The sequence below is a fragment of the Octodon degus genome, unplaced genomic scaffold, assembly GCF_000260255.1.
Source record: "Octodon degus isolate 3935 unplaced genomic scaffold, OctDeg1.0 scaffold00015, whole genome shotgun sequence".
NCBI lineage: Eukaryota > Metazoa > Chordata > Mammalia > Rodentia > Octodontidae > Octodon > Octodon degus.
The window spans coordinates 6,141,043-6,168,369 of record NW_004524591.1 but is presented as its reverse complement, the minus strand read 5'-3'; the positions used below and the strand labels follow the sequence as shown (position 1 = coordinate 6,168,369).

General features: G+C 40.3%; 1 protein-coding gene across 4 annotated transcripts in view; it reads left to right on the top strand.

Moving 5' to 3' along the window:
- Ankmy2 (ankyrin repeat and MYND domain containing 2) overlaps window positions 1-27,327 on the top strand; it is a 42,400-nt gene that overhangs the window by 7,343 nt on the left and 7,730 nt on the right. For all 4 annotated transcript variants that reach the window (XM_023709900.1, XM_004626434.2, XM_023709902.1 and 1 more), the window contains exons 3-7: window positions 13,346-13,484; window positions 15,494-15,592; window positions 21,153-21,313; window positions 25,222-25,436; window positions 26,152-26,287. In XM_023709900.1, coding sequence (XP_023565668.1) covers window positions 13,346-13,484; window positions 15,494-15,592; window positions 21,153-21,313; window positions 25,222-25,436; window positions 26,152-26,287 — 750 coding nt within the window. The remainder of the gene's footprint in view (window positions 1-13,345; window positions 13,485-15,493; window positions 15,593-21,152; window positions 21,314-25,221; window positions 25,437-26,151; window positions 26,288-27,327) is intronic.

The following is a 27,327-nucleotide window of genomic DNA, read 5'->3' as shown; positions in this document are numbered from 1 at the left end:
AAAAAAACCCTAACATCTTTACCACTGGAGAAATATAAATGAAAGTCACAGTGAAATACTATTTCACATGCATTTAAGATAGCTATAATACCTTTGTAATCTTTTTTTTTTTTTTTTTTTTTTTGGTGGAACCGGGGATTGAACTCAGACCCTTGCACTTGCTAGGGAAGTGCTTATTCCACTGAGCCATCTCCCCGGCCCCAAGATAGCTATAATACCTTTGATCTTAGCCAAATGGCCAAGGACCGATGAGCTAGCTATAATAAAAAGGTAGATAATAACAATTCTTAATGAAGATGTAAAAAAAGTTACAGTTCTACTATGTCAGTGGGTTTGTAAAGTGGTATAGCCATTTTGCAAAATAGTCCAGTAGTTCTATCAGATGATTAAGAGCAGCAGTCCTAGGTCTGTACATAAGAGCAGTAAAAACTTACATGTAAAAAACTCTTGCACACACATATTTATAACAGCTTCATTACAACAGCTAAGGGTGGGAAGCAACCCAAATGTCCATCAGCTATCAGCTGGATAAACTAAAATGAGGTGTATTTTACAGTAGGATATTCAATCATAAGGAATTAATTACTGATATTTGCTACAACATGAATGAATCTTCACATTAATAAGGACAGGAGTAAATTAGATGTACAAACCTAAAGCAAGCTAGGAAAAAAAAAATAACTGCAGTTATAAAGGAGATTGTCATCAAAAATAAACAAGGGCTTTTAAAATACTTATTTGGTACAGGGTCTTGCTACTCATCTCAGACTCATAGTGATCCTCCCGTCTCAGCCTCTCCAGTGCAGGGATTACAGGCTTGCGCCACCACACCTGGTTTTGGTGGCGGCTCGGCATAGGGCCTACACGGCATGTATAGGATAGCAGTGTAAGATATCAATATTGAACCCTGGTCCTTGCACTTGCCAGGCAGATGCTTAGACCAGTGAGCTATCTCCCCATCCCGACAAGGGCTTTTTGAACAGAACTCCAGTGGCATAAGATATGCTGCCAATCAACAAATGGGATAATACCAATTTTTTTTTTCAATTTTTAGTATTTATTTATTTATTTATTTATTTTTGCGGAACCGGGGATTGAACTCAGACCCTTGCACTTGCTAGGGAAGTGCTTATTCCACTGAGCCATCTCCCCGGCCCCTTTAGTATTTATTGAGTGTTTATTTAAAAAAGCATCCACTGTTGTTGTCTTACAAAGTCTGAAAAATAAATCCTTCTGTGAATGACAATGCAAATACCAATAGAACTCTATAACAAATGTAGTCTTTGCTTCAGTTGCCATATGCAAGGCAGTCTTCACACTTAATCACTGCACGTTCTGCATGTGCTTAGCTTTCCTGTCTTGTTTGGAAGGTAATACTTGACATCTCACTGTTTTGTTGTTTTCTTAGGAGCTTCTTACTACATTGTACAACATGCACTTAGGAAACTGAGATATTGAGAAAGTGTCAAATCCCTAATGAGTGCTAAGAATAGACATCAGTATTTTCACATCAACTGTGTACTTGCTTACAAAACCTCAAGTATGACATCAGAAATAAATTCTTATGTGAAGAACAATGAAATTAGCAATAGAACTCCCCACAAAAATCTTTGCTTCACTTGTCTCACTAAAGTAGTCTTCACAGGTGACAACGGCATGTTCCGTACACACGTGCCGCACTGATGGTACGAGGGCTTGTCTTTCCTGTCTTTCTTTTGTAGGATGTACCTGATACCTCACTGGTGTTGCTGCTTCCTCAGGAGATATTGCTATATTACACAATGTATGCTTAGCAGGACAATAAGCTATCAGTCAAATAAAATACCAAATACATAATGAATGCTTCGAATGGACATCAATTTTACATCAATGGTTTACTTGTTTACAAAACAAAAGATAAAATCAGAAATAAATACCTATCTGAACTAAAATGTAAATACAAACAAAAGTACACAACAGAAATAATCTTGTTTCAGTTGTCACACCCAAAACAGTCCTCATGCATGAAAACTGCATGTTCTGTGTACAGGTATCACACTGACAGCATGTGTTTTGTTTCTTGTCCTTTATTGCAGGCCACAGGCGACATCTTTTTTGTTTTCCTGTTGTCACAGTAGGTCCTTACAGTGTTGCTCCTGGCTCTTCACCTGGGAGCTTGCCAGTGTGCTTTGCACAATTTTTTTTTTTTTCGTAGTTCCCTGGACAGAAACATTTTGTTCTTCCTCTGCTATAAATGATTTCTTTTGAGTTCTAGTCCCGGTTCCCTAAGAAAATTTCTCCCTGTTATTTTGCACTTGTTATTTTCTTCCTAAACTATCCAACTATTCATGCTGTATACTTTTATAGTCCAGTAGAACATGACCATTGGCCATGCTTTGTGTTTTGAATGACGTCATAGTTGTAGCATAACACATCAACATGTCCTCTGATTTTTGTTGTAAAAAGTTACCACCTGTGTCTGTGTCTGTGTGTGTACTTGGTACTGGGTCTCACTAGGCAGCTTGGACTCATAGTGATCCTCCTGTTTTCAGCCTACCCAGTACTGGGATTACAGGCATGTTCCACCACACCATGTCTTGGCCAGCTCAGTGTGCATGAGGCCAGGGCTGGTGTGGCATGTGGTGCCAGGAATTGAACCCTGATCCCTACACTTGCCTAAGCAGGCCCTTAGTCTGCTGAGCTATCTCACTGGCCTAAAAGTTGCCATCTTAGGCCTCAGTTTTGTTGAGCTTTCTCTGTCAGTGTTTCTGTCACGGTGCAGTGTTGACAGCAGTACCAGTTTGTTGTTCTTTGCCATATTTGAGGCCAGTGTTGTATCTTTCTGAAATTCAAAGTTGGTGCTATATAATTTTCTGTTTTGAAATTACAGAATTTCATTGGGGATTTCTGCTCTCTTACACACAGTTCCTGTGCCGGTCACCTTGTTCTCTTAGTCAAGAATTCATTGTTTGACCTGTGCATCTCTGCTGGATCAAAATTGTTGTGTTTAGAAGTCTTTAGTGTTTCTTCCTTTCTGTCTCTTTCCAGAGACCTTAAATAGACCTCCAAAGTGATGTAAGAGAGACGTAATTCCCAACTTGATGTGTGCAGTTCATGTTCCCAAAATTGAAGGATGAATTCCAGGAAAGTGGAAGTTAAGAGTAGGAAAGGTTTATTGAGGGAGACAGATCCACTCAAGAGGAGAGTGCAGGTGCTCAAAGGAATGCGGTCTGAACTGTATTAAATTGACAAGACTGCACAACAAAGGAAACAACCAGCAGTGAAGAGACAACTGGCAGAATGGGAAAAACGTTTTGTCAGCTATTTGTCAGAACTAACATCTAGGACATATGAACTCAAAAAAATTAGACCCTCCCCCAGTATAAAAGGCCCAATCAGAGAAAGGCCAGCTGAAATGAATAGACACTTCTCAGAAGAATAAATACAAATGGCCAGTACATACCAGAAAAAATGTTCACCAGTGCTGGTCATTAGGGAAATGCAAAGTAAGACACCATCAAGAGACCATCTTACTCCAGAAATGGTTGTTATCATTTAATCAAATAACAAATTCCACCAGCAATCCTGTAGGGAAAAAGGAACCTTTCTACATTGTTGGTGGGAATGGCAACTTGTATAGTGACTGTGGAAACCCAGTATGTGGATGCCTCAAAAAACTAAAAATAGAAATTTGATTTGGTCAAGCCGTTCTTTCTAGATATCATCCTGAAGGAATTGAAGTTGTCATAATACAGTGCTAAACACCTACCCAGGTTTATAGCAACACAATTTATAATGACTATATCTTAGAAACAGCCTGTCTGCCCATCAAAAGATGAATGGAGAAAGAAAATGTAGTGTTTGCATACAGTGGAGTACCGTTCTGCAATAAAGTAGGATAAACTTGAGGCATTTAAAGGTAAATGGATGCACCTTGAGACTTAAGTGTCAAAATACATTAAGCAGATAGTTTAATTATTGCATAGTGTCTCATATGAGAAATCCAAAATACAAATGAAGAGCAAAATGGCAATAGGAAATAGGGAGATCATTTTCAAATGGGAAGGGAAATGAGATGAAAGGAGGGAGGAAGGGAAAGTGATTTTAAAAAAGAGAATGAAAATATAAGTAGAGCTTTTGTGGATGGGAAAAGGAGCAGGGCTTGAACAGAGCAGGGAGGGATGGGGAGGAAGGAGAGGAAAAGTTATCAAGTGTTGCACATGCGTACAGTCTCCCCACAGCAGAGGTGAGCCTCGTGTACTGCAGATGTGTGATAAGTGGACAAAGGAAAACAAAATTGTCATAACATTTTTTAAACTGGTAAATTTGAATATCCACATGATCTCTGTAGAAGAGTAAAATTGACATAGGAAAAAAATATAAACATTTTAAATTTAAGAACATTTAAAAATATCACCTTCAAAATTTGAAATCCCAGGGCTGGTGAGATAGCTCAATGGACTAAGCGCCTGCTTAGGCAAGCTCAGGGACCAGGATTCGATCCCTGGTCCTGCCAGCCCCACTCCTGGGGCGCACTGAGCCAGGGAATTGGTCCCGGTGTGGTGGGACACACCTGTAATCCTAGCGCCGGTCAGGCTGAAAACAGGAGGATCACTGAGTCTGAGCCTCGTAGTACAACCCTGTACAAAATATGTTAAAAACAATTTTTTTTTGAAACCCTGAGTGAGCTTTATGAAACTAAGGATCAGTTCATTCTGATCTTATACAAATTATACTAGTAGCAAATAAAAGGAAGCACATTTAAGTCTTGTGTAAGGCCAGTGCCACATAAGAAAAAGCCCCCTTACAAGCATGAGACCCACTTCACTTGACAAATATATTTCTAAATGTACTACATGAAATGTTAGCAAGCTGGTGTGGCAGTATATTCAACCATTACAGGACAGCATAACCAAGTAAGATTTTCCAAGGATATTGGGATGGTTCAGCTCTGGAAAATGTTTCATGTGACCCACTATACTGCAGAATAAAAGCGAAGATGATCATGCCAACTGATGCCATGCCTTTGCAAAATTTAATGACTATTGATTTTAAAAAAAGCTCTCAAGAAATGGGGATAAAATGACACTTCTGTAACTTGATTAAAAAGTTTGAAGGAAATGGCCACAAACGTTCATGTTTCTAAAAAGCCCTGAGGTGGAGTCGAGGAGCTTCTCGAGTGGCCACAGACGGATGTGGCCTTCTGACAGGTCATGAGCAGAGTGCAGAAGCTTCTCTCCCAGAGCCCTGAGCTTTCGATCCCTCCACCTGGACCATGCTTTCTCTGCTTGTTTGCAGCTCTCTGCAGGCCTTTACTGAGCTGCCGCCTTCTCTCCTCCTAGCCTTCTAGCACTGCTCTTTCCTGTCCTCTGTCATTTCCTACTAGCGCTTAGATCAGTGCGGTTTTCCTACTGTTCTAGTCAGCTTTTTCTTGCTGTGACAGAATACCTGAGGAAAACCCCCGAGAGGAGGAAATGCTGTGTTGGTGCGGGTGTTTCCAAGGACTCTGTCTCCCATCATGTGGGACCATTGCTTGGAGTCTGTGCTGAGGCAGATTAGCATGGTAGGGAGGGAACTGTTGAACAGAGCCGTCCACCTTCAGGCAGCAGGAAACAGGAAGAGGGGAAGGGCCAGGCCCCCGAGTTCCCTGTCAGCACATGTCCTTGATGACCCAAAGCTAAGGCTTGCCTAAGAGCGCTCTATCATCTTGTGATAGGGCCACAGGCAAGTGACCAGGACTTTCACATATGGAATTTGAGGGATATTTTAGATACAAACCATAGCATCTAAATTGTAAGTGCCAAGGACTTCTCATGTAGGGGCTGAGAATTTGTTCATTGCTGCCAGAGTGTATAGATCTGTCTGGTATGTATTAAGCACTATGAATACTCATTGAATAAGTAAATGATATGTTTATTAAGGAGGTCTACCATAATCCCCTCATATTGATGAATGCTTTAAGAATTAGAGTAGATAAATATTATTTTTAAGGTTATTGTACTTAAAAGAATTCTAGAAGATCTTAGCTCATACAGTTCAGGTAAACAAACTTCTTCCGGGTTTGTCTTTGAGAAATGACAGAACAGTGGAAATTTTCACCCTTGCATTTCATTAGCATTTTCAGATACCATAGATTTAAATAAAGATTTTAGACATATTAAAAAATTGGGGGCAATTGATTGTAATTTATTATTGTAACTTATTAGATTCTAATACTTGGAAACTGAAACTCAGTTTCATAGACGGTTAAATATAAAATGAGATGTTTCTTAGAATTGATGAATTCTGTGTACCACTCTGATAACCCTTTATGAAACCTTTTCACTACTTTCCTACTTTAAGCAGAGATAAGCATTCAATATTTTCATTTACTTCCTGATACTTTTATGCCATTTATAATTAGAAGGTAACATTTTCAATTTAATTTACCCACTTTACTTAAACATGAGACTATTCTCTTCTAGTAGATTAGCAGTTTGGTTTCAAACTATTAATTTTTAATTTTCTTTCCCTGATACTTATGCTGAAATAGTATAAAAAGAATAAAAGATTAGAAAGTTTATAATGTGGTGGCTTTATGTCTGTGTAGCGTCAAATTTTATTAATATTACCTCTTTTTTCTTGGCCCATTGAAATGTTTCCATAAAAGGTAGAACTAGAACAAACATATTCATAGTAGTCATTGCACTGAAAATTTATAGTTTCCTGTGCGCTGTTCTAAATCTGAATAATAAAAAATTGAACTAAGAGATAAGAAAACGTGTGATCAGTAACATTTTTCATCTCAGGGAAAAGTGGGCTAGCCTATGGTTGATCTTAAAAGTTTAAAAGAGCATTAAAATCATAAATATTAGAATCTTGCCTGAATGCTATCCCAAAATGGTGCTGATCAAATATTCCCTTTGTGAGGATTATTTGTAAAACTAAGGACTCAGCTAGATTTTCTCATTTCTTTCTCATCCAGCCATCCTCAGATTTTTTTTTTTTGTCCCTGAAATTCCTTGAGAAAATCACCTGTATGGGAGTTTTAGTTATATGTTAATGGCAAAAAAATAAGTATTTGTGCAGGACTATTTTTTTTTTTTTTTTTTTACATTTTTTTGTTTTTTTTGTTTATGGCCAGCTCTGACCACCAGGGGGCGGGGCTGGCTGGCATGTGGTTTCTTTTTTGGTCAAGTTTTTTTTTTTTTCCGTTTAGTACAGGGTCTGTAGGGTCTGACTACACAGGTTGGACTCGTAGTGACCCTCCTGTTTTCAGCCTCCCAAGCACTGGGATTACAGAGGCGCGCCACCACACCCAGTCTCAATCGCCGTCTCAGTGCACCCCAGGGCCAGGGCTGGCATGGCACACTGGGGATTGAACCCCAGCTGCTGCGCTCTGCCTAAGCAGGCACTTCAGTCCATTGTGCAGCACTATTAAATGAGGTTTTAAATACTTACCTCAGAGGTAAATACAGAACTCACTTGATAAAGGCTCATGGTGGGGAGGATGTGTGTTACACAGACATGCTGACCTGCTTCTTTAGCATGTTACTAGCTTTAAAAAGCATTGTATTTTGATGAAAGTTGAGAATACATAAAGTAACAAATTCATAAACTAAGCCCTCTTAGATAATGTTGAAAGATTTTAAAGTAGTGCATTTTCCTCTTAAGAGTAACAATTCCGAAAGTTGTTGTACATCAATCAATGATACAACTTTTCAAATCATTTTTTCTTAAAAGATATATTTTATGTAACATGTAATCAAAAAACTAAATTTTGTCTGGTTAACTAAGTGCTATTATATTTGAAGTTAACTTCAAAAAGCCCAACAGCAGTCTGTAAAGTTTGTAGACTCACAGGCAACTAATAGAATAATGTTCAGTTCTGGAATGCAGAATCAAAGCACATTGGACTTTTTCTTTTAAGTATCCCAGGTTTTTAAATGTGGGGCATAAACACTAACATTTTATGTTAATGAGGGCTACGTAGTCCATTTGTTGGGCACGTGTACTACATGTGTGTGAGGAATAGCTAATATTACCTGCAAGGCAGTTCTGAGCACAATAACCACTTACTGCTGTGTGATTGCTTTCTTTTCTTTTATCTTGAAGAGAATAAAAAACAAAAGATACAGGATTTCAAAACAAGATGATTGAAAATTAACAATGGTTATGATATTTCATATTATCTTCAAAGTATTTGCTCAGATTACCAGATACAGGCATGAGAGATTGATCAATCAATAGAAACACTAACTGTTCCTTGCAATAAACTAATAGAAATTAGTCATACAATTATCTTGGCTATCGTGTGTGTGTGTGTGTGTGTGTGTGTGTACCTTTCTCCTTTCCCCTATTCCAGTTCTTTTGTTTTCAGCAGGTTCTTTACCTTTCACCATGATTATTGTACCTTTTGGACCATATTTACTGTTTTAGTTTCTTACACTAGGATATTTACACATGAAAGTCTGATTTGTTTCACTTATGAGTAGGGTCTCTAGTTGCATACATGTACCTGTAAAAGCCTCTAGTTTATCTTTCTTTATAGCTGAGTAATACTCCATTGTATAAAAATAGCACATCTTTTTAATCCATTCCTCAGTTGATGGGCATTTGAGTTTCTAAGATTTAGCTATGAAAAATTATACTGCTTTAAATACACACACATATATATATATATATATAGCTGTGGTATGATGTTTTTAGTTCTTCTGGGAATATACCCAGAAGGGGAGTAGCTGGGTCAGATGGGACCTATAATCTTAGTTTTTTGAGGAATTTCTACACTGATTTCCATAGTAATTGTAAACACCCACCAACAGTGCAGAAGTGTCACCTTTCTCCTACATCCCTGCTAGCATTTGTTGTTGATTGATTTCTTGATAATAGCCATTCTTTCTGGGTGAGATGGAATCTCATTGTTGTCTTAATTTGCATTTTTCAGATGGCCAGTGATGTTGAACATGTTTCATTTATTTATTTGCCATTTGTATTTCTTCATTGAGAAATGTGTATTCATATGAGATGCCCATTTTTGGATTGAGTCTTTGAATTTTGAGGGTCTGATTTTTTTTAACTCTTCACACGTTCTAGTTAGAAAACCTTTGTCAGAGGGATGGTTGGGTAAAAGCTTTTTTCCAATTCGTGGATTTTCTTTTCACTCTGTTGGTGATTCTTTTGATGTACAAAACTTTTAGAGATAAAATCCCAGTTGATGATTCCTTGAAGTATTTCTTATGCAATTTTGTTTTTGTTCATGAACTCTCTGCCTACTCCTGTGTCTTCAAGATTTGTACCTACTTTCTCTTCCAGTAGATTTAGTGTTTCTGTTTTAATATTTAGATCTGTGATCCGTTTTGACTTTAGTGCATGGTAATAGATATGGGTTTAGTTTTAGTCTTCAGCATATGGAAAGCCAGTTTAGCACCATTTATTAAAGAGACTATCTTCTTTCCAGTGAACATGTTTGGCCCCTTTGTCAGAGATAAGGTGGTTGAGTGTGTTTGTAGTCGTATGTGCATCTTCTAATCTGTTCCATTAATCCTCAGGTCTGGTTTTTCCAGTACCATGCTGATTTTATCACAATAGCTTTGTAGTATAATTTCAAGTCAGGGATTATAATGCTTCCCACCTTTCCTTTGTTACCCAGGATTGCCTTTGCTATTCTAGGTCTCTTCTCATTTCTGATGAATTTTAGAAATTTTTCTTGAGATCTGTGGCATTTTAATCAGGATTACATTAAATCTTCATAACAAGTTTTGAAATATGGCCATTTTGACAATGTTGGTTCTTCCTATGAACAACTAGGTTTTTTTCCATTTTCTGAAACCTTCTTCAATCTCTTTTTTCAGAGTGCTATAATTTTCAGTATATGTATCCTTTATGTCCTTTGTTAAATTGATTCCTAAGCATTTCATTTTTTTGGATTCTATTGTGAAGAGTGTTGTTTCCCTAATTTCTCTCTCCATGAGTTTGTTGTTTGTGTACAGGAATATTATTGATTTCTGAGTGTTGACTTTGTATCCTGCTACACACTGAATTTGGTTATTAAATCTACAATTATTTTGGTAAAGTTTTTGGGGTCTTCTATGTAGAGTATCATGTCATGTTCAAATAATGGTGATTTGACTTCTTCCTTTTCTATCCTTATTCCTTTTATTTCTCTCTTATCTAAATGCTCTGGCTAATGTTTCCATAGAACTATATCAAAGAGGATTGTTGAGTGAAAGCTTTCAGTTTTTGTCCATTTAATATGATATTGGCTGTCTGTTTCTCATAGATGGCTTTTACCAAATTGAAGTAAAGACCATCTATTCCGATGTTCTATGGAGTTTTTATCATGAATGAGTGTTATAATTTAGTCAACACCATGCGCTAAAGTCAAAAGCTTTTTCTTCATCTATTAAAATGATATGATTTTTATCTTCAGCTCCGTTGATATGGTGTAGTTCTATTTTATTATTTATTTGCATATATTGAACTATCCTTGTATCCCTGGGATGAATACCACTTGGTCATGGTGTATGATCCTTTTAATGACTTGGTACATTCTATTTGCTAATATCTTATTAAGGATTTTTGCATCAATGTTCATTAGGGAGATTGGCCTATAACTCCTTTTCTTGGTTGGGTCTTTCTCTGGTTTTGGTATGAGTGTAATACTTGCCTCCAGAAATAAGGTGAATTGCTTCCTTTTCAATTTTATTAAAGAGTTTCATTTTAAAGAGATTCATTAAATCTTCTCTAATTTCTTGTAGGCTTGATGTGATTTCTCAAAGGATGCATTGTACTCTTACTCCTTAACAGTAGGTTTGTAAAGAATTAGAATTGTGTGTTAATAGTACCTTTGTATAACCAGATGTCCAGTTAAAGATGGAGAATGTACACTAATGATCATTTAGTCTTTTTAAAATTGGTTAGTTCTATATCTAAACTTTCTGTGGTTTGTAAGTTTTAACTTTCACATTAAATTGCACAGGGTTCATCAACATTGAAAACAAAAAAGTATGTGTGACAGCCAGTTCCTTGAACTGCCTGTCTACACTTGTTGCTTACCAAAAGATGGGTTTCTGATATCCAGGAATGTCCAGCACAGCACTGAAATTGCTACAAGAAAAATGAGGACCAGCAGGTTCTGAGACTGCAAGGCAAGCGATGTCACTGAGATAACACTTCATATTTTTGGAAAGAGGTGCTCTCATTGGTTAACTGTAAAATGCAATCCCTGCAAAGGTGGTAGCTGCTAAACGAGAGAGGACAAGAGAAAAGATGAGAGAGTAGAGATAAATTTTTAAAAAGAGCTTAAAGGGGTAGGAGCAAAGAAATGACAGCATGTAGGTAAAGGAGCAGCGGAATCCAAGCAGACAAGGAATCAAGTGCAGCTTGCAGTGTAAGATCCCAAAGTGTCCCACATCTCCTTCGCTCCTAAGCAGATCGTCACGTCATAGTGAGGGCCTTTTTGATGTCTTTGTTTTTTTGACAGCAGCAGAATAGTTGTGTGTTTCCCACATATTCATTCTGAGGCCTGGTTGACCTGCAGCTGCAGGGTGAGGTTGCTAGGTGGTTGGCTGGCTGCCCACTTAGGGCAGCCTGAGCAACAACTGCTCCTTGACTCAGGTCAGGTGCTAGACATTTGTAAAAGAATTATCTGGTTGCCTCTTTCTAAAAGTGGCTTTTCCTATAGTTCTGGCCCTGCCCCAGTTCTATTGTTCTGTTCACTGTGCTCTTACATACAGGTTACATCATCCAGCAAGATGTCACCCTGTATCCTCAATGTGCTTTTGCCTCACCCAAAGGCCAGTGATGGAACAGTCCGTTCCTTCTCTGTAGAGCACTCTGGTGGCCACTTCCTGTGTACAGTGGGATTCTGATTACCCCCCCCAAACCACTCACTTTGGACATAATAAATATCCCATTCCCCTAGAAATGCCCAGCCAAGAGTTTTAAGGTTATCTTTTAATATTCTATTTTATTATTCTATTAACATTAAGGTTTTTTTTTTTTTATTTTAGGGAAGGGTCTACAGGGTGTTTAGGGTCTCACTACTAGATCACACTTGTAGTGATCCTCCTGTTTACAGCCTCCCAAGAGCTGGAGTTATAGGTGCGCACCACCACACCCAGTCTCAATTGCAGTCTCAGCATGCCCCAGGGGCGGGGCCGGCACTGGCAGGCCCTGGGATCGAACCCGGTCCCTGTGCCTGCTTGCAGGTTCTTTAATCCACTGAGCTATTTGGCCAGCCCAGGCTTGATTTTAATATTCTGTTTTCCCATTCTTCCTCCCAAAACACAATAGCACTTTTCCTCCACCTGAAAGATCCTAACCTCCCCACAGTTCTCGTTTCAGCAGCCTTGTAAGAATAGTGTGGCATTGCCCTAACAAGATGATGGCTTAATGTTACTAATGATAGCTGGGTATCATTGAGAATAATTCACATTCTGCTAGCATTCTGAGATGTACAAAAGGAAGGGCTTATATGTTTTAGGGAGGATTTTCATCATGAACAACTTAAAGTTCAGCCAGGATCACTAAGAACATTCACCCAGGGAAACATTGCATTCACTGATCTGCCAGGTACTTGGATGCCCAGCACGTATCAGGTTGGGTGTTTCCTTGTTGTGCGCAAATGTGTGGAGAACAAACAAGACAGCCTACCTTGTGTGTTAGCAACTGTTCCTCTGCAGTTGTGCAATAATACATGATCAGATTGTAATATACTGTTATGAAAATGTGATTTTGAAGATTTTTTTTAAAAAGATGCCACTGTAATAAACATTCTTGCATCTTATTTTTTTCATTGGCAGTGATTCCTAGAAAATTTTCTGCTTCGAATGAATTCATTTATTTAAACTTTATAATGTCCCTTAGTAGGGATATACTGTATTTTTTTCAACTTTCCCCTTGATAGGTATTGTTTATTTCAAGGTTTTCTTTTCTTTTCTTTCTTTCTTTCTTTCTTTCTTTCTTTCTTTTTTTTTTTTTTTGTGGAACTGGGGATTGAACTCAGGCCCTTGCGTTTGCCAGGGAAGCGCTTATTCTACTGAGCCATCTCCCCGGTCCCTATTTCAAGGTTTTCTTGAAAATCTTGGAAAGTCTGGGTTGACCTGACCCCAATAATTTACTAGTCCTTGAGATTGAACCCATCCTCTCTTATGTAATCTGTGTGTGTACTGTGTAATCTTTTTACTGCAGTTGGTTAAAAAAAAAATCAAAACAAAACCGTCAGGTAATAAAACCATCTCTTTTCCTCATAAGTTTATTTATGAAAGATGTGGGGGAGTGACTATATAAATACAGGTTGTGTAATTTCTTAGCTTGTGTTTATGTTTGTGGGTAAGGAAAGGTAAGTGGGTAAAATCAACAGTCTCTCTTTTCTTTCCATTAGAATGGAATGACTCCTCTAATGCACGCAGCATACAAAGGAAAACTTGACATGTGCAGGCTGCTTCTACGACACGGAGCCGACGTGAACTGTCACCAGCACGAGCACGGATACACAGCCCTCATGTTTGCGGCGCTCTCTGGTAAAGTTTTAGCCTGAATCTGCTAATATTAGTTACCTGTACAAACTTAAGTACATCTATTTTTTAAAGTAATGCAATTTTTCATTTTAGTAATTTAAAGTTTTATGAAAATGGTGAGAATTAGTGGGATTTTTTTTTTTTTTTTTATTGAGACAAGATCTCCCTTGTATCCCAGGCTGGACTTGAACTCACTGTGTAGCCCAGGTGGTCTTGAGCTCATGGTGATCCTCCTGTCTCAGCCTCCTACGTGCTAGTACCATGGGCCTGCATCACCACGCCTGGCTGAAAAGTGGTTTTTTAAAAGGTCCAGTGTGTGAAATAATTTTATAGTTGATGTGTGGTGGTATGTTTCTTTAGTGACTTAGGTCAGTTACCTCTTCATGTTGACAATATGTTTTGATAAAATGGAGCAACTGCATCTGTTATTCTTTCAAGTAGTTCCTGTGATTTTTTTTTTTTTCCTTTAGATTTTGAGATAATCTGAACACTAGATTGTCCTCTTAATCAGGCAGCGACTGTGCTGGAGCTGTTTACCTCACAGAAATTTATGTCCTTAATACGATCATACATTTAGACTCATCTTCATTATTTGAGAAATACTAAGACTTTATAGGGTTACATGTGATTATTGTAGTTCTTTGAAAAATACCTATAATATAGTTATCATTTTTTAAAAGAATAACATATTTTTCTAAACCTGAAATACAAAGGCGTTTCTGAACAGTGTATATAAAATATGGAATCCAAAATGACAACACTGACCAATCTACCTACAGTTTTAATCTTGTCATATATGGGATATACCACAAATAGAATTGAACTGTAAATGAAAAGTGAAGGAAAATATTTCTTATATGTTTTATAGGGTCATAGTGCTATAGATAAAGCAGTCCTATACAATGGTGGATGATAAGTACTATAATAGAAAATTGCTCAGAAGACAAAAAACAATATAACTGGCTAATCCACATATGAACCATTTTCAGCAATCATCAAAGAAATTTAAATTAGTATAATTATCATTTTCCATGGATTGTATTGGCAGAGGCTAAGAAAGTGAGAGGGATTTTTGTGCACTGCTTTGGGGAAGAGATTTCCAATTCAACCTTGCTAGGCACAGTGCATTTAAAATATGACCTTCGACCCAGCTATGTGGTGTATAAACTGTTGCCAGAATACTGTACTTCAAACTTGCAAAACCAAGTGGATGGTGTTTGTAGTTCACTAAATGTAGTTTGTAATAGCAAAATGTCTGTAGTGATTTAATCGGTGATGGAATGTGAGTAGAATAAACTGGATGTTGACATAGAAAGAAATGCAGAAAGATAGGTCCCCAATATGGTGCTGGGGAGATGGCTCAGTGGAATAAGCATAAGGGCCTGAGTTCAATCCCCGCTTCCACCAAGAAAAAAGAGAGAGAGAGATAGGTCCCTAATAAATAATAGTTATTCCACAGCTTTCAGGGGTGAAGGATGAAATGTTAATGGATGTTAAAAGAAAACTTTATTGAGATTTTTATTTCTTTGCTATTTTTGTATATTTTGATTTTATAAGTATTGTCATTAAGAAAATAGTTAACTTTGAACAAGTGACATTCAATTCTATATCATTTTCATAGTGCCTGATTTGTTTTCCAGAAATAAGTTTGGTGATGGACGTGCAGATTGAACCCAGGGATGTACCTTTGCGCTACACTGCACCCCTCCTCTTTGAGGCAGGATCTTGCTAAGCTGTTCAGGCTAGAAGCAAAGTTGTGATCCTTCTGTGCCAGCCTCCCAGAGTGCTGGGTTACAGGCATCTGGCGCTGTGTTTGGCTGAAAAACAGGGGTTTGAAGTATAGTAGGTTCTGTTGTAGTTTTCTTTCTAGTGTGGTTACGATTCATCATTTGGAGAAAATGAAAATACTCATACGATAGACCTAAAAGTAAATGGTGGGGTGCCGGTAATTTGAAGGAGGTGCTTGCATCGTGCATTCATTAATGCTGGCCGTTCTGTTCTCTTAACTCTAGGAAATAAAGACATCACGTGGGCAATGTTGGAAGCCGGAGCAGAGACAGACGTGGTCAACTCCGTAGGAAGAACAGCAGCTCAGATGGCAGCCTTTGTGGGTGAGCTTTTGCCGTAGCTGTACAGTAGAGTGTTTTGTTTTTTTAATAAGTAGGTACAATCCACTCTGCATAATGGAGTAAAATACCTAGTGCCACTTTAGAAGAAATGGATTTCTATAGTGGATTCAACTGTAGTGAATTTCCTCTTTGTGAGAGTGAAAGATGGGAAGGGTAATTGGGATTGCAGTTGTGTGCTTTGAAGAGTATTTTCTCTCTGATGGAAGGAGAGTGACCTAATGTGCAAGAACATGAAGCGGGGAGTCAGCAGTCGGACCTGGAAATTCTAGCTGTGTTCCTTAATAGCAAGGTGCTTCGTGATTCTCACTTCCAGTTTCTGCACTGTAAAATGATTACAGGATTATTTCAAGGATTAAAAGAGATGATCGACTTAAAGGACATTATATATAGCACTAAACAAATAGTTACTGTTGTTAATGATAATTGGCAGCAGTGATCCAATTCTTTTGTAGAAGGAGAGTTTGACGATCATATTCAGCTGCTTCGTTATCATACGTATCAACCACAAGCATTTACTTTATGTGCCTGTTACTTCTTGGCATCTGAATGCTATTGGCATAATGCGGAGGTATGTAGGCGAAAGTGAGAGTGAACCTCTGATCGCTGGTAATTTGAACCCACCAAACTGGCAGTTAAGAGAATCAGGTGTTGGAAAAGCAAGGATAGACCACGAGGAGTGGTGGTGCTTGCCTGTAATCCCAGCACTTGGGAGACTGAGGAAGGAGGATTGTTATCAGTTTGAGCCGAGCCTGGACTACCTAGTTCAAGGCCAGCCTGAACTATGTAGCAAACCCATGTCTCAAAAAACCAGGAAAGAAAAGGTAAAGCTAGTCTGGCCCCACCCCCGAGATGGGGTGAGATGGTGACTGAGACTGGGCATGATGGTATATGCCTATAATCCCAGCGCTTGGGAGGCTGAACATGGGGGATCAGTAGAGTCCAATATGTGTAGTAAGACCCTGAGGACCCTGTACTAAATACATAAATAAATAAAAAAAAAAAGGAACATCTAATTTATTGGAAGTGTAGTAAATGGCCTTGCAGGGACCAATAATTTAATTAAGAGTTCCTTAATGTTCAAAATCTATGTACCAAGTATCACTCTGGGTCATTTGGTCGCAGTGCTGAGGAGCATGTTCCTTCTTCAAGCTTTCATGGTATTTACAGGCAAACAGCACCAAGTGGTAGCCAAGTATGAGAGAAAATTTGAGTTCCATAGAAGTACATGGGGCAGGAGGAATCTTCTCTCTGGTTCCAGCTGTTTTTTGAGAGAAATTAGAATGTCTATAGTGGGAAATAGTAAGAAAAATAGACACTGGTGGCTGTACATCATTTGAAATTTGAAATTTTGTTATTCAATTTTCTTGAAATTGATGGTAGCAACCATTGATGAAGCCTGATAGTAAGTTACCTTAGGACAGCTCTGTGAATACAGATATTCTTAATGTATTTTATTTTATTATTGTTATTTGTATTTAGGACAGGGTCTATAGGGTCTCAATATGTAGCGATCTGCCCGTGTTCAGCCTCCCATGAGCTGAGATTATGGGGGCGCACATCAGCACACCCAGTCTTAATCACCATCTCAGTGTGCCCTGGGGGTGGGGCCAGCACAACAGGCCTGGAATGGAACCCCGGCTCCTGCGTCTGCCTAAGTAGATGCTTTAATCCACTGAGCTCTTTGGCCGGCCATTCTTACTGTATTTTCACTACAGGGGGATTTGAGGAAGGTATGACCTTGCTGTAGTTAAGATAAATATTTTGTCTCCCAGCTCGGGACCTCACCTTACCCCCAAGCAACCTCTGAGCTACTCTGAGGGCACCTGTGCAGCAGGAAAGAACACCAAGCTAGGAATTCAGAGATTGGCATTTCAGTTCGTGTTTCTTCCTAATTAGGATTGTGAGAGAATTCCATCACTTCCGTAAGCCTTGAGTTTTTACTATCTGTGCAGTGAAGCAGGGGAATTAGGTGAGCTCCAGAGGCTGAGCTAGCTTCACAATTTTCTATTATGTCTATGATTAAAAAAAAATAATAAGATCTCAGGTAAGGGTCAGCTTGCCCACCGTCACGGTCCTGGAAGTGAGAGGGCTTGCTCTTTCAATTAAGGTGCTGCACCATTCTTCTTTTCTATTCTTTGTACAACAAAACGGAAATTGAGGGCAGAAAACATTCATATTCTAAAGTGTCTCATTCTAAAATAAAAGCAGTGTTTTCAGTATACTTTAGGCTCATTTCAAAGATGGGAAATTGTATACGTAGCCTTTTAAAAGAGTCATTCTTCCGTTCTATGTTTCCATCAAGTAAATAAGTGTATGGATAGCGTATACACATGCATATAAGATTTTTGTCATTATAAAAATATAATGTCAAGGCCAGGGAAATGGCTCGGTAGAATAAGCACCTCTTTGGCAAGAGCAAGGGCCTGAGTTCAATCCCCAGTTCCGCACAAAAAAAAAAAAAAAAGTAATGTCTTTTGTATGTCATAAATGCAAAAATAATTCGTGTCCTCTTTTTTAATCATCATTTTAGTAGTAGTATAATTCATAAACATATAAGTGAATTTTGTCTTATAAACCAAATGATAGTCTCTTTTACCAGGTATTTAGGTTATCTATATCTATTTAAAATAATTACTTATATACTCGGTTGCCTTTTTAAATTTTTACTCCCATAATCTGCATATTCGTATGTGTGCCTCCTTAATTTGATTTGCTTGGTCAGCTCTGTCCCTCGGCCACACTTCCAAGGCACTGTCTGAGACATTCGGCAATGTAGGAAACGCTGAAACCCTCGTAACTCATTTCTCTACATCCTCTGTTTTTGCCTTCTCAGGCTACAATTTTTTTTTTTTTTTCCTGCTTCTTCCACTTCCTCAGAGCTTGTCATATTTGTACCTGTGAACTTTGTATTTTTAGTGCTATTGTTACTAGAATGTCATTGACAGCATGTTGCTTTGCTTCTGACAATCCTGTGAACAGTAAGATTTCTTGGTCATCCTGTGACCCTCCACTGTCCTTTCTTCCATCACGTTTGGGACCTCTGACCTCATTTAGGTTTTGGTTATGAGACGTTCTCAAATGAGTAGGCTGCTGTGTTTTTCAACTTTTCATCACTGTGATAAATTCCTCCCACACATCAACTTCGAGGAGAAAGGGCTTATTTTGGCTTACTATTTCAGAGGGTTTAGTCTGTGGCGGCTAGCGAGCAGAAAGAGGAGGAGCCAGAGGGAGGAGGAGAAGCCAGTGGGAGAAGGAGGAGGAGCCAGAGGGAGGAGAGGGAGCCAGCGGGAGGAGGAGAAGCCAACAGGAGGAAGAGAAGCCAGGAACAGAAACACTGTCCAAAGCCCCGCCTCCTGGGCCTACTAGCTCCGCGGGACTCCGCCTCTTCATTGCCCATTCAGATAAATTTACAAATGGACTAAGGGAATTAATTCATGAATAGTTCTAAATATACATACAGATACCCCTGTGACTAGGATGTTGTCATGTTCATAACCCCCTTGCGTTAGATTTGTTCAGTGCCATCATGATCATTTACTAAACAGAGCTCACCTTGGTTTATTTCAGATTTCTAATATAGATTGCTACTCTGTGATTCGTCAAGAGGTCAAATGGAACTTTTATGGGGAGGAGAAAGGGCCAAGCCACTGTGCTCCCCAAAAAGAAAAAAATCTGGTGTTGTGGTACTTAATTGACAGTAGCATAGAATACCTGAAATACTACTATAATTACTCCTAAATTCTCTCTTCAAATCAGAGATAGTTTTTCTATTTGTTTATTTCTCCATCCGTGCCTTGTATTCTGTCTAGAAGTTAAATTTTCTGGATACCTTCCGTTTATCTCTAGTATCATTTTTCGCTCTCAATTATCCTCTACTTTGAGATTGTCCATTTGATCTATAATTACCTAATTTAGTTCTCAGAAGAAAATTGCTATTAGTTTTTACTTTTTTTTTTTTAACCCATCTCTGGTAGTGGGGTTGAATTTAGGGCCTTTGGAGTCTAGGTATGAAGTCCAGGCTGGCCTTAACCTCATGACTTTCCTGGCTCTGCCTCCCGAGTGCAGGGGTATAGGCCTGAGCCACCACATCTAGCTCTTTCTGTTTGGCTCTTGATGGGCTCCTGCTGCCGCTGCTGCTGCTGCTGCTGCTGCTGTTTTTGCTGTAGTCATTGTTGGAGTTTGCACTGTTTTGGAGGCGCAGGATCCCCAGGGTGCTCTGTCTCCTAGGCAGCCAGCCAAAGCCCAGGCTGGTGGAGTCAGGGACAGCCACCAGCCAAGTCACAGGGAGGAACTGCACCTTGCCTGTGCTCCCAGGATTTCCATGGGCCAAGCAGAGCCCTCTGCCAGCCCCAGGGGATTGGGTGCAGCTCGCCATTGTGTGATGCCTTGTAGGTCACCTGTTGTCCCCAGGATCAAGTGGGCATTCCCTGCATTGTGTGCATGTGGGCTGGGTCTGGTGGGCTGCCCAGGGTGATGGGTCTCAGGGAGAGAGAGCCACGGTGTTGTCTCCAGGCATTGCCTGTCCCTTGGCCCTAGGCAGGCAGAGAGGAAGTCCTCTCTGGAAGGCTATCAGCCCATGCATGTGCCCTGCAGTTCCTGCCTGCCTGCCAGGGTGGCTGCTGCCTGGCTGCAGAAAGGGGGTGCAGGGCAAGCCTGGGAGGGGAGGCATCAGGGCCCTCTGCCAGGCTACCAGGCCGCCACTGTGCCAGGCAGGGCCTGCTGGTGGATCCTTCTTGTGAGGGTGCGAAGCCATCATGCAGACTCCAAGCCATGAGACCAGGAGCCCTTTCTGCAATGTGCTTCTCAGGTTCAGGGGAAAGGATACGATACTAAAAATATTAATAGTAATTATGGTAATGCTACTTAATATAGCATGCATTTTTAAATTTTTTTCTTTATCGTTTATTTAAATTATGTAAAAGTACATACTGGATATGATTTAAGGAAGCATGATTATCATTTTTATGGGGGAGTGAAGAAACAAATTATAATCAGTTCTTTGAGATCAGTTAGAACTTGAACAAGGCTCTTTAAAAATCTATATATTCTTCATAGGTATTTCTTCTGTTTTTGTATTCTGCGGTGTGTGTGTGCTTGCGTGTGTGTGTGTGTGTGTGTGTGTGTGTGTGTGTGTGTGCTGTGTGTGTTCTGTGTGTGTGTGTCTGTGTGGTACTAAAGATCAAACCCAGGGCCTTTTCTTTGTGCTACATTCCCAGCACTGTTAAATTTCTTCCTTTGTGACAGCCTTTCCTCCTGTCGCTCGGGTGCTCAGCCTGGCTGTGAACTTGCAGTCCTCCTGCCTGAGCCCCCCACGTGCTGGCCTGCGCCTGGCCTGGCTAGAGTGTGGTGTGTCATTATGAGATGATTCCTTTAGTTTAAAATAGTTATCACTGGAGTTTTAACTCTCTTCTTTATCCTCTATTCTCCTTTCCTGAAGAATAAAGACAGTATTTGCATGTTGAATTTGCATGAAAACAGAACATATTAAAAGCAATAGTATCTTGTTGCTAACAATAAAACTACCCAATTTTTCTTTTGAAAGGGCAACATGATTGTGTGACAATAATCAACAATTTCTTCCCAAGAGAGAGACTGGATTATTACACAAAGCCCCAGGGGCTGGACAAAGACCCCAAGCTGCCCCCAAAGTTGGCTGGCCCCCTGCACAAAATCATCACCACAACCAATCTTCACCCCGTCAAGGTAGTGTGGCATCTGTTATCCTTGCCCCTCATTTCAGTAGTGGGGTTTGAGCTCTTATGCTCCATGTCATCGCTGCCTCAGATTGGGTTGACTTGTTTTATTTGGTAGCAGGGATCAAACTCAGGACCTTGTGCTTGCCAGGCAGGCACCTGTGCCACTGAGCTATTTCCCTAGCCCTCAGATTGTGTTTGTAGACTCAGAGTTTGTAGAGAGCTCTCTCGTTCATGGAGGAGGACATGGAAGGGGTGTTCCCAGCACAAAAGTGGGAGACAGTGAAGGCAACAGCGGACTATGAGAAGGGGCCCAGCCCAACCTGCCCTCACCCGACAGGCAGCGCTGGGACAGGCCTGGCTGCAGAGGGGAGAGAGGCTTCCCTATCCATCTGTCTGCTGTTGGCCAGGGTCTCTTGGGCAAGGACATGCTCTCGGGTGGTGTGAAGTGAGGTGGCCTCTTTGGACTCAGGGCCTCTCAGGAAAGAGATGCCACCTGGAGCCCGTGGCAGACAGCACCCGGCAAGTGTGCGAACCTGGAGTGAGAGCCTCGTGTGGCAGATGTGGGTAGGCCCCCCACGCCTGCTGCCAGAACGGGCCATCTGGGAAATAGTCGGACCTGTGGTCAGACAGACACTTCTAACACAAGTGGCTTTGATGCCATTAGGTGACTCAGTTCTCCCAGCAGTTAGACCAGATTGTGGAACTTTCAGACCAATGCATCCATTCAGAATGCTCAAGGGCCGCTGCAGGGGCCTCCTGAACTGTCTCCCCTGCTGTTTTTTCTTTGCGCCAGTCATGTTCTAAACAGCAGCAAAGAGATGCAGGAAAACATTCTGAATCAAGTAAGAACTTAGAATTTACCTTTAAAAAGTACTCAGTTCCGTCCCTCCCAGGAGTATCGGGGGTCTGGGACATCTGGGCTTGGGCCATTCTAGGCAGAGAGATAGGAGACAGGTTTTTCATAGTGTAGGGAATGTGTGGGGGAAAAAAAAGAGAGAATGTGTGGGCTGGAAGACCTGTGTTCCCCTTTGGCCTGAGCATTCTAGGATATCGTACTTTAGATTGGTTTGAGACGGTGCTTTGTATTTTTCTGTTTCTACCTTGTTCTACCTTCAGATTGCAGTTGGTCTCTGGAATAACGTTTGACGGTTCAATGAGACCCTATCTCTCAGGGTCCAATAGCCTAGGAATTATTCCATCCTTAGTTAAGGCATATATTTGAAGTAAATTAAATTAAGGACATATATTTTTATATACAGTCAATGAATTGCAGAGGTCGTACTGTAACTTTATCCTCCGGATACAAACGCTCCCTGGTTGCTTAGGCGGTGACCCATTTTCACTGCTTTACCCTTTTCAAGCCGGTGCAGTTCTTCCCAGGGAATGTTATTTTAAAATAGTAACAAACAGCCGCTGTTTAAAGTAAAACACATTTTAAAATAAGTGTGAAGATTTGACCCAACACACAGCTCTCCTTTTTATTAGCTGGCATCCCGCGCAGCTGCGTGTATGTCTAGGCTTGGTGGCTGCTGTAGCAATAACATTGTGTTTGTTTTCTAAAGGGACTTGGGGAATTATGTTGATGCCCAGAAAATAAAGGTTATCTAGGAGGAAAATAGAATCACAGGCCGGGGAGGAAATAGCAGATTGGAGCCTCTCAGTAGAAGGAAGACAGGTGTCCATAGAATAATCTTGTCTTGGATTATTAAGACAATTTTCAAGCTCAGAATTATTGGTTTAGCAATTTAAATACTGTAATAAGATTTGGGAATGGGGGACTAGCTCAGTGGTAGAGCATTTGCCTACCATGCGTGAGACCCTGTCTTTGAACAATATAGTACCATTTAAAAATGATTTAAAAAATAGGAATTCAAAATGCTACTGTATGTGCTTTTTCTAAGTAGCAGTTCTTTGAAAAATAAGATTTGTATAGTTTTTTACAGCAGAAAGAATGTATTTATTCTCTTTGGTATTTAATAAAGATTTCTTTTTATATTATTTCATAATTCAGTAGAGATGAAAGGAAGAAGACTAGTACAAATAGGCCTTGTGTGCAGCCAGGTATATTTTTCAGTATACTAAGAGGAATTCTGTGGGTTTTTTTTTTTTTCCCCTCTTAACGTACTTAGTACAGGGTCTACAAGGTCTCACTACAAAGATCAGACTCATAGTGATTCTCCTGTTTTCAGCCTCCCAAGCACTGGGATTACAGGCACGCGCCATCACGCCCAATCTCTGTCTCGGTCTCAGGGAGCCCCGGAAACAGGACTGGCACGGCACACCAGGGATCGAACCCCGGGCCCTGCCCCTGTGTAAGCAGGCACTTTAGTCCACTGAGCTATCTGGCTGGCCCTAATTCTGTACTTTTTTTTTTTTTTTAATCATACCTCTGTAAATGTTTGCTTCATATTATAGAATAAATTAAAGTCTAGTATCTACAAACAGAAGTCTTTAATCTGAATCATATTTGAGATTTTGAAAAATATTCTCACTTGGAAGAACTTATATTCTGATTATAAATACCATATGTAGAATATTGACCATCTTTAAATTATTTCAATTAAAATTATAAATAAGTAGTCTTTTTTACACGAAATAATTGATATATGGCTTGGTAGAGGGAGTGAGTAATCAAGAAATTTAGTAATAAGGATTCTGATTATATTTCCTTCAAGTCTAGTAAATCATTATGTGCTGGATTTGGAGAAACATATAAATCTAATACTAAGTGAGAATCGTCTTCTAATTTTTGATGGACAGAGAGTGCTATATTTCAGTAGCACTGAAATGGGAGTCCAGGCACAGGCTTTATTTCAGCTAGCAGTCTCTCTTCATGCCTAATGAGAAGGGTGTAATTCGTGAAGTCCTCTACTGTTTCCTGACGCTTGAGTCCCTGGACAGGCATTTAGCTGTGGCACGGCACACGGAGTAGGGATAGCGAGAACTGATGGCTCTGTGTGTGCAGTTGTGCCCAGGCTAACATGTTTATAATTCTTTCATAGCACAAGGGACTTCTATGACAGTCCCATGAAGACCAGCTTCAAGTAATCTACTTATGACAAAGCCAACATAGAATACTCCTCACTGCACTAAATTCAGGCTCAGTGTGTACATGCATGGGGCCCATGGGGCTCGTGGGGTGCAAGGTTTGGCAACTGCCTATTAGTTCTCTCTCCTCCTCATTCTTTGTTGACCTATTCTCATCATTACCTTAGGTAACAGCACAGCTTCAGGAAGATTTCCACAGAGAAAGGTCGTTAATTGGAAATTAAAATGCATTTCATTTCTAGACTTTTTGTAAAAAAAAAAAATCTCATTTCCTTATAATTAATAAGACTTAATGAGAATTATAGTTCTCTAAGCCATAAAACTAGAGAACTTAGTAATGTCAATTAAAAGTTGGTCTGCGGGGTTTGAGCTCCAGTACCACGTGCTGCGCAGAGCTGGCCACAGAGACTGGGCGTGGTGGCACACGCCTGTAATCCCACACTGGGAAGGCTGAGACAGGAAGGTCACTACCAGTCTAGTTACATGGTGAGACCCTGTACCCAAACACATGAAAAAAATTTGGTCTGTATTTGGTCACGTATATAAAGGCTGCGTACTTGTGCCACAGGTCTCTCTAATAAAATGCTTTTAACAGAGATAGTAAAGCCTTGTACCCTGAATGGCGTACTTAACACCCAATTTAGATGGATTACATTTAACTTCGATAGCAGGAGATTTCTTGGGTTCTTTTGTGTTAGTTTTATGTCTGTGATCAGTGGCAGCATCTTCTAATTTGTTAGCATAGTAAGTACATGACCCTAAGGAAGGCCTTATATGGTAAGCCCTTGACGTCAACTAAAGCAGCTACCCAGTTTGTACATGTAAAAATCTCTCATGGAAGATGTACGTTGCTGGACTTCCCTTTAGATTGTGATGCTTGTAAATGAGAATCCTCTGCTGGCAGAAGAAGCGGCCCTGAGTAAATGCTACAAGGTGATGGATCTGATTTGCGAGAAATGCATGAAACAAAGAGACATGAATGAAATCTTGGCTATGAAAATGCATTACATCAGCTGCATCTTTCAGAAATGCATCACCTTCCTAAAAGACGGAGAGAATAAACTGGATGCCCTGATCAGAAGGTACCGCTTTTCTCATGTCAAGTGCCCAGTGTACTCAAGTGGATGGTGTTTAGTGATGTGATACTTAGTTATGGACTTACAAATAAAGCATTTTGGCAGCAGTCGGTATAATTGGGTTCGCATAGTTTGTAGTAGTCAAGGAACAACATTCTACTTAGATTGAATTGTTCACTCGGTTTTGGGCTCAGTAGTGGTTTTTAGTTGTTCTCACTGATTTATACTTGAGGGATCTTAAGGTTTGAAGAGGTTGGCAAGAGCATGTACGAGCACACGGCCGGAAGGTGGGCGGACGCCAGGCAGGAGGTGAAGGCGCCGTGGAGCTCTCCACGTGCCTTAGCCTTGACCTGTGCCCAGCAGAGATCAAATTTTCTTGCAGCTTACTGAGAAAAAGGAACTAAATTAGAAGCGTGTGACCCAATCAGACTTTTCATTCTTCCTGCATATAACAAATGATAATAGGTAACTGGTTAGTCTGATCAGCACATTCGGCTTTCATGGTGGGGGTCACCCTTGCCTGATATCGCAGGCCTTGGAAACCTGCTAAGGCCGCCCTGATGTTCGGTTTGCGCAGCATTTTGGATTTAGTCCATCATCGTTTGAAGACTGACTCAGTGAAAAAAAAATCTTAAGAAGAAACTACTAAAAGCTACTGGGTTTAGCTAGGAGGAAATGCTTGGTGAGTCAACCTCAGTTACTCTTTAAAACTATCTTTCAGCTTGTTAAAAGGCCGAGCTTCTGACGGCTTCCCGGTATACCAAGAAAAGATCATTAGAGAAAGCATCAGAAAATTCCCATACTGTGAAGCTACCCTCCTGCAGCAGCTGGTGCAAAGCATTGCTCCTGTGGAAATCGTAAGGCTCCTATTATGTTCATTCTGTCAGTAAGACTGACTTCCTGTTGATTTTTTTTTTTTTTTTTTTTGTACCAGGGCTTGAATTCAGGACCTTGCACCTGCCAGGCAGGTGCTTATACCACTGAGCCATCTCCCTAACCTACCATTGATGTACTGTTAAAGTTCTCTTGAGCTTTTTTATTCAGAAAATATTTAGGAAGAAAGTGGGGATAGATTTGCCTACTGAACCTCTTTTCTTCTTAATCTCTTCCCCTCTCGTGAGCCTCTTACGTTTTTGTAGCTCTCAACTTAATGAACAGTGTAGGAAGGTAGAAAAATATGTGATTTCTCAGCTACACGTGTGGTTTGGCTGCGTATGTCAAGCTCCAGGTAGCTGTCAGGTAAGTAGACATGGGCCTGTGTATGAACATACACCCAGACACACGAAGGTAGACAGACCAGGTCTGCACAGCAGCTCAGAGTGGATTAGGGACCAACACGTTTTCCCATCTCTTTAGCCGGTATTCATTTGCCATGTGGGTTTTCGTGCTCCTGCTGAGGGCCCTGTGGCTGCAGGCACATGATGACCCCTGTAGGCTCACATTCCCATCCATGCAGGCAGGAAGAGCAAAGGAGTCTGGAAACCATAAGCTCTGGCGCATGTCTCTGGACAGCGGACGCCGTCAGCTGCACAGGCAGGATCTGGGGAAATGAGCGTTTGGGGCTTATGTTGTCCCTGTTGCTCTGAGTGCAATTATACTTTTTGTAGTGAGGAAGTGGGCCAGATGTCAGCGAAGCAGCTAGCAGTGACTGCTTTGGGGGTTCCCAGTGCTCACAAGTGGTAGCTCACATAGCACCTTAGTGGGAGAAAGCAAAAAAACTGAGAAGACCAGCCCAGAGCTCTCAGAAACACTTAAAGCAGGCGCGAGCAGTTCATCTTAGCCCGAGACAGAGTAGTGGTAAGGTTTATGGAGTCTAATGAACGATGTTTATCCTAATGGTCCAACTCATTGAGAAAAGGCTTATAGTAAAGATTGTATTTTATGCAGTTTAGAAAGA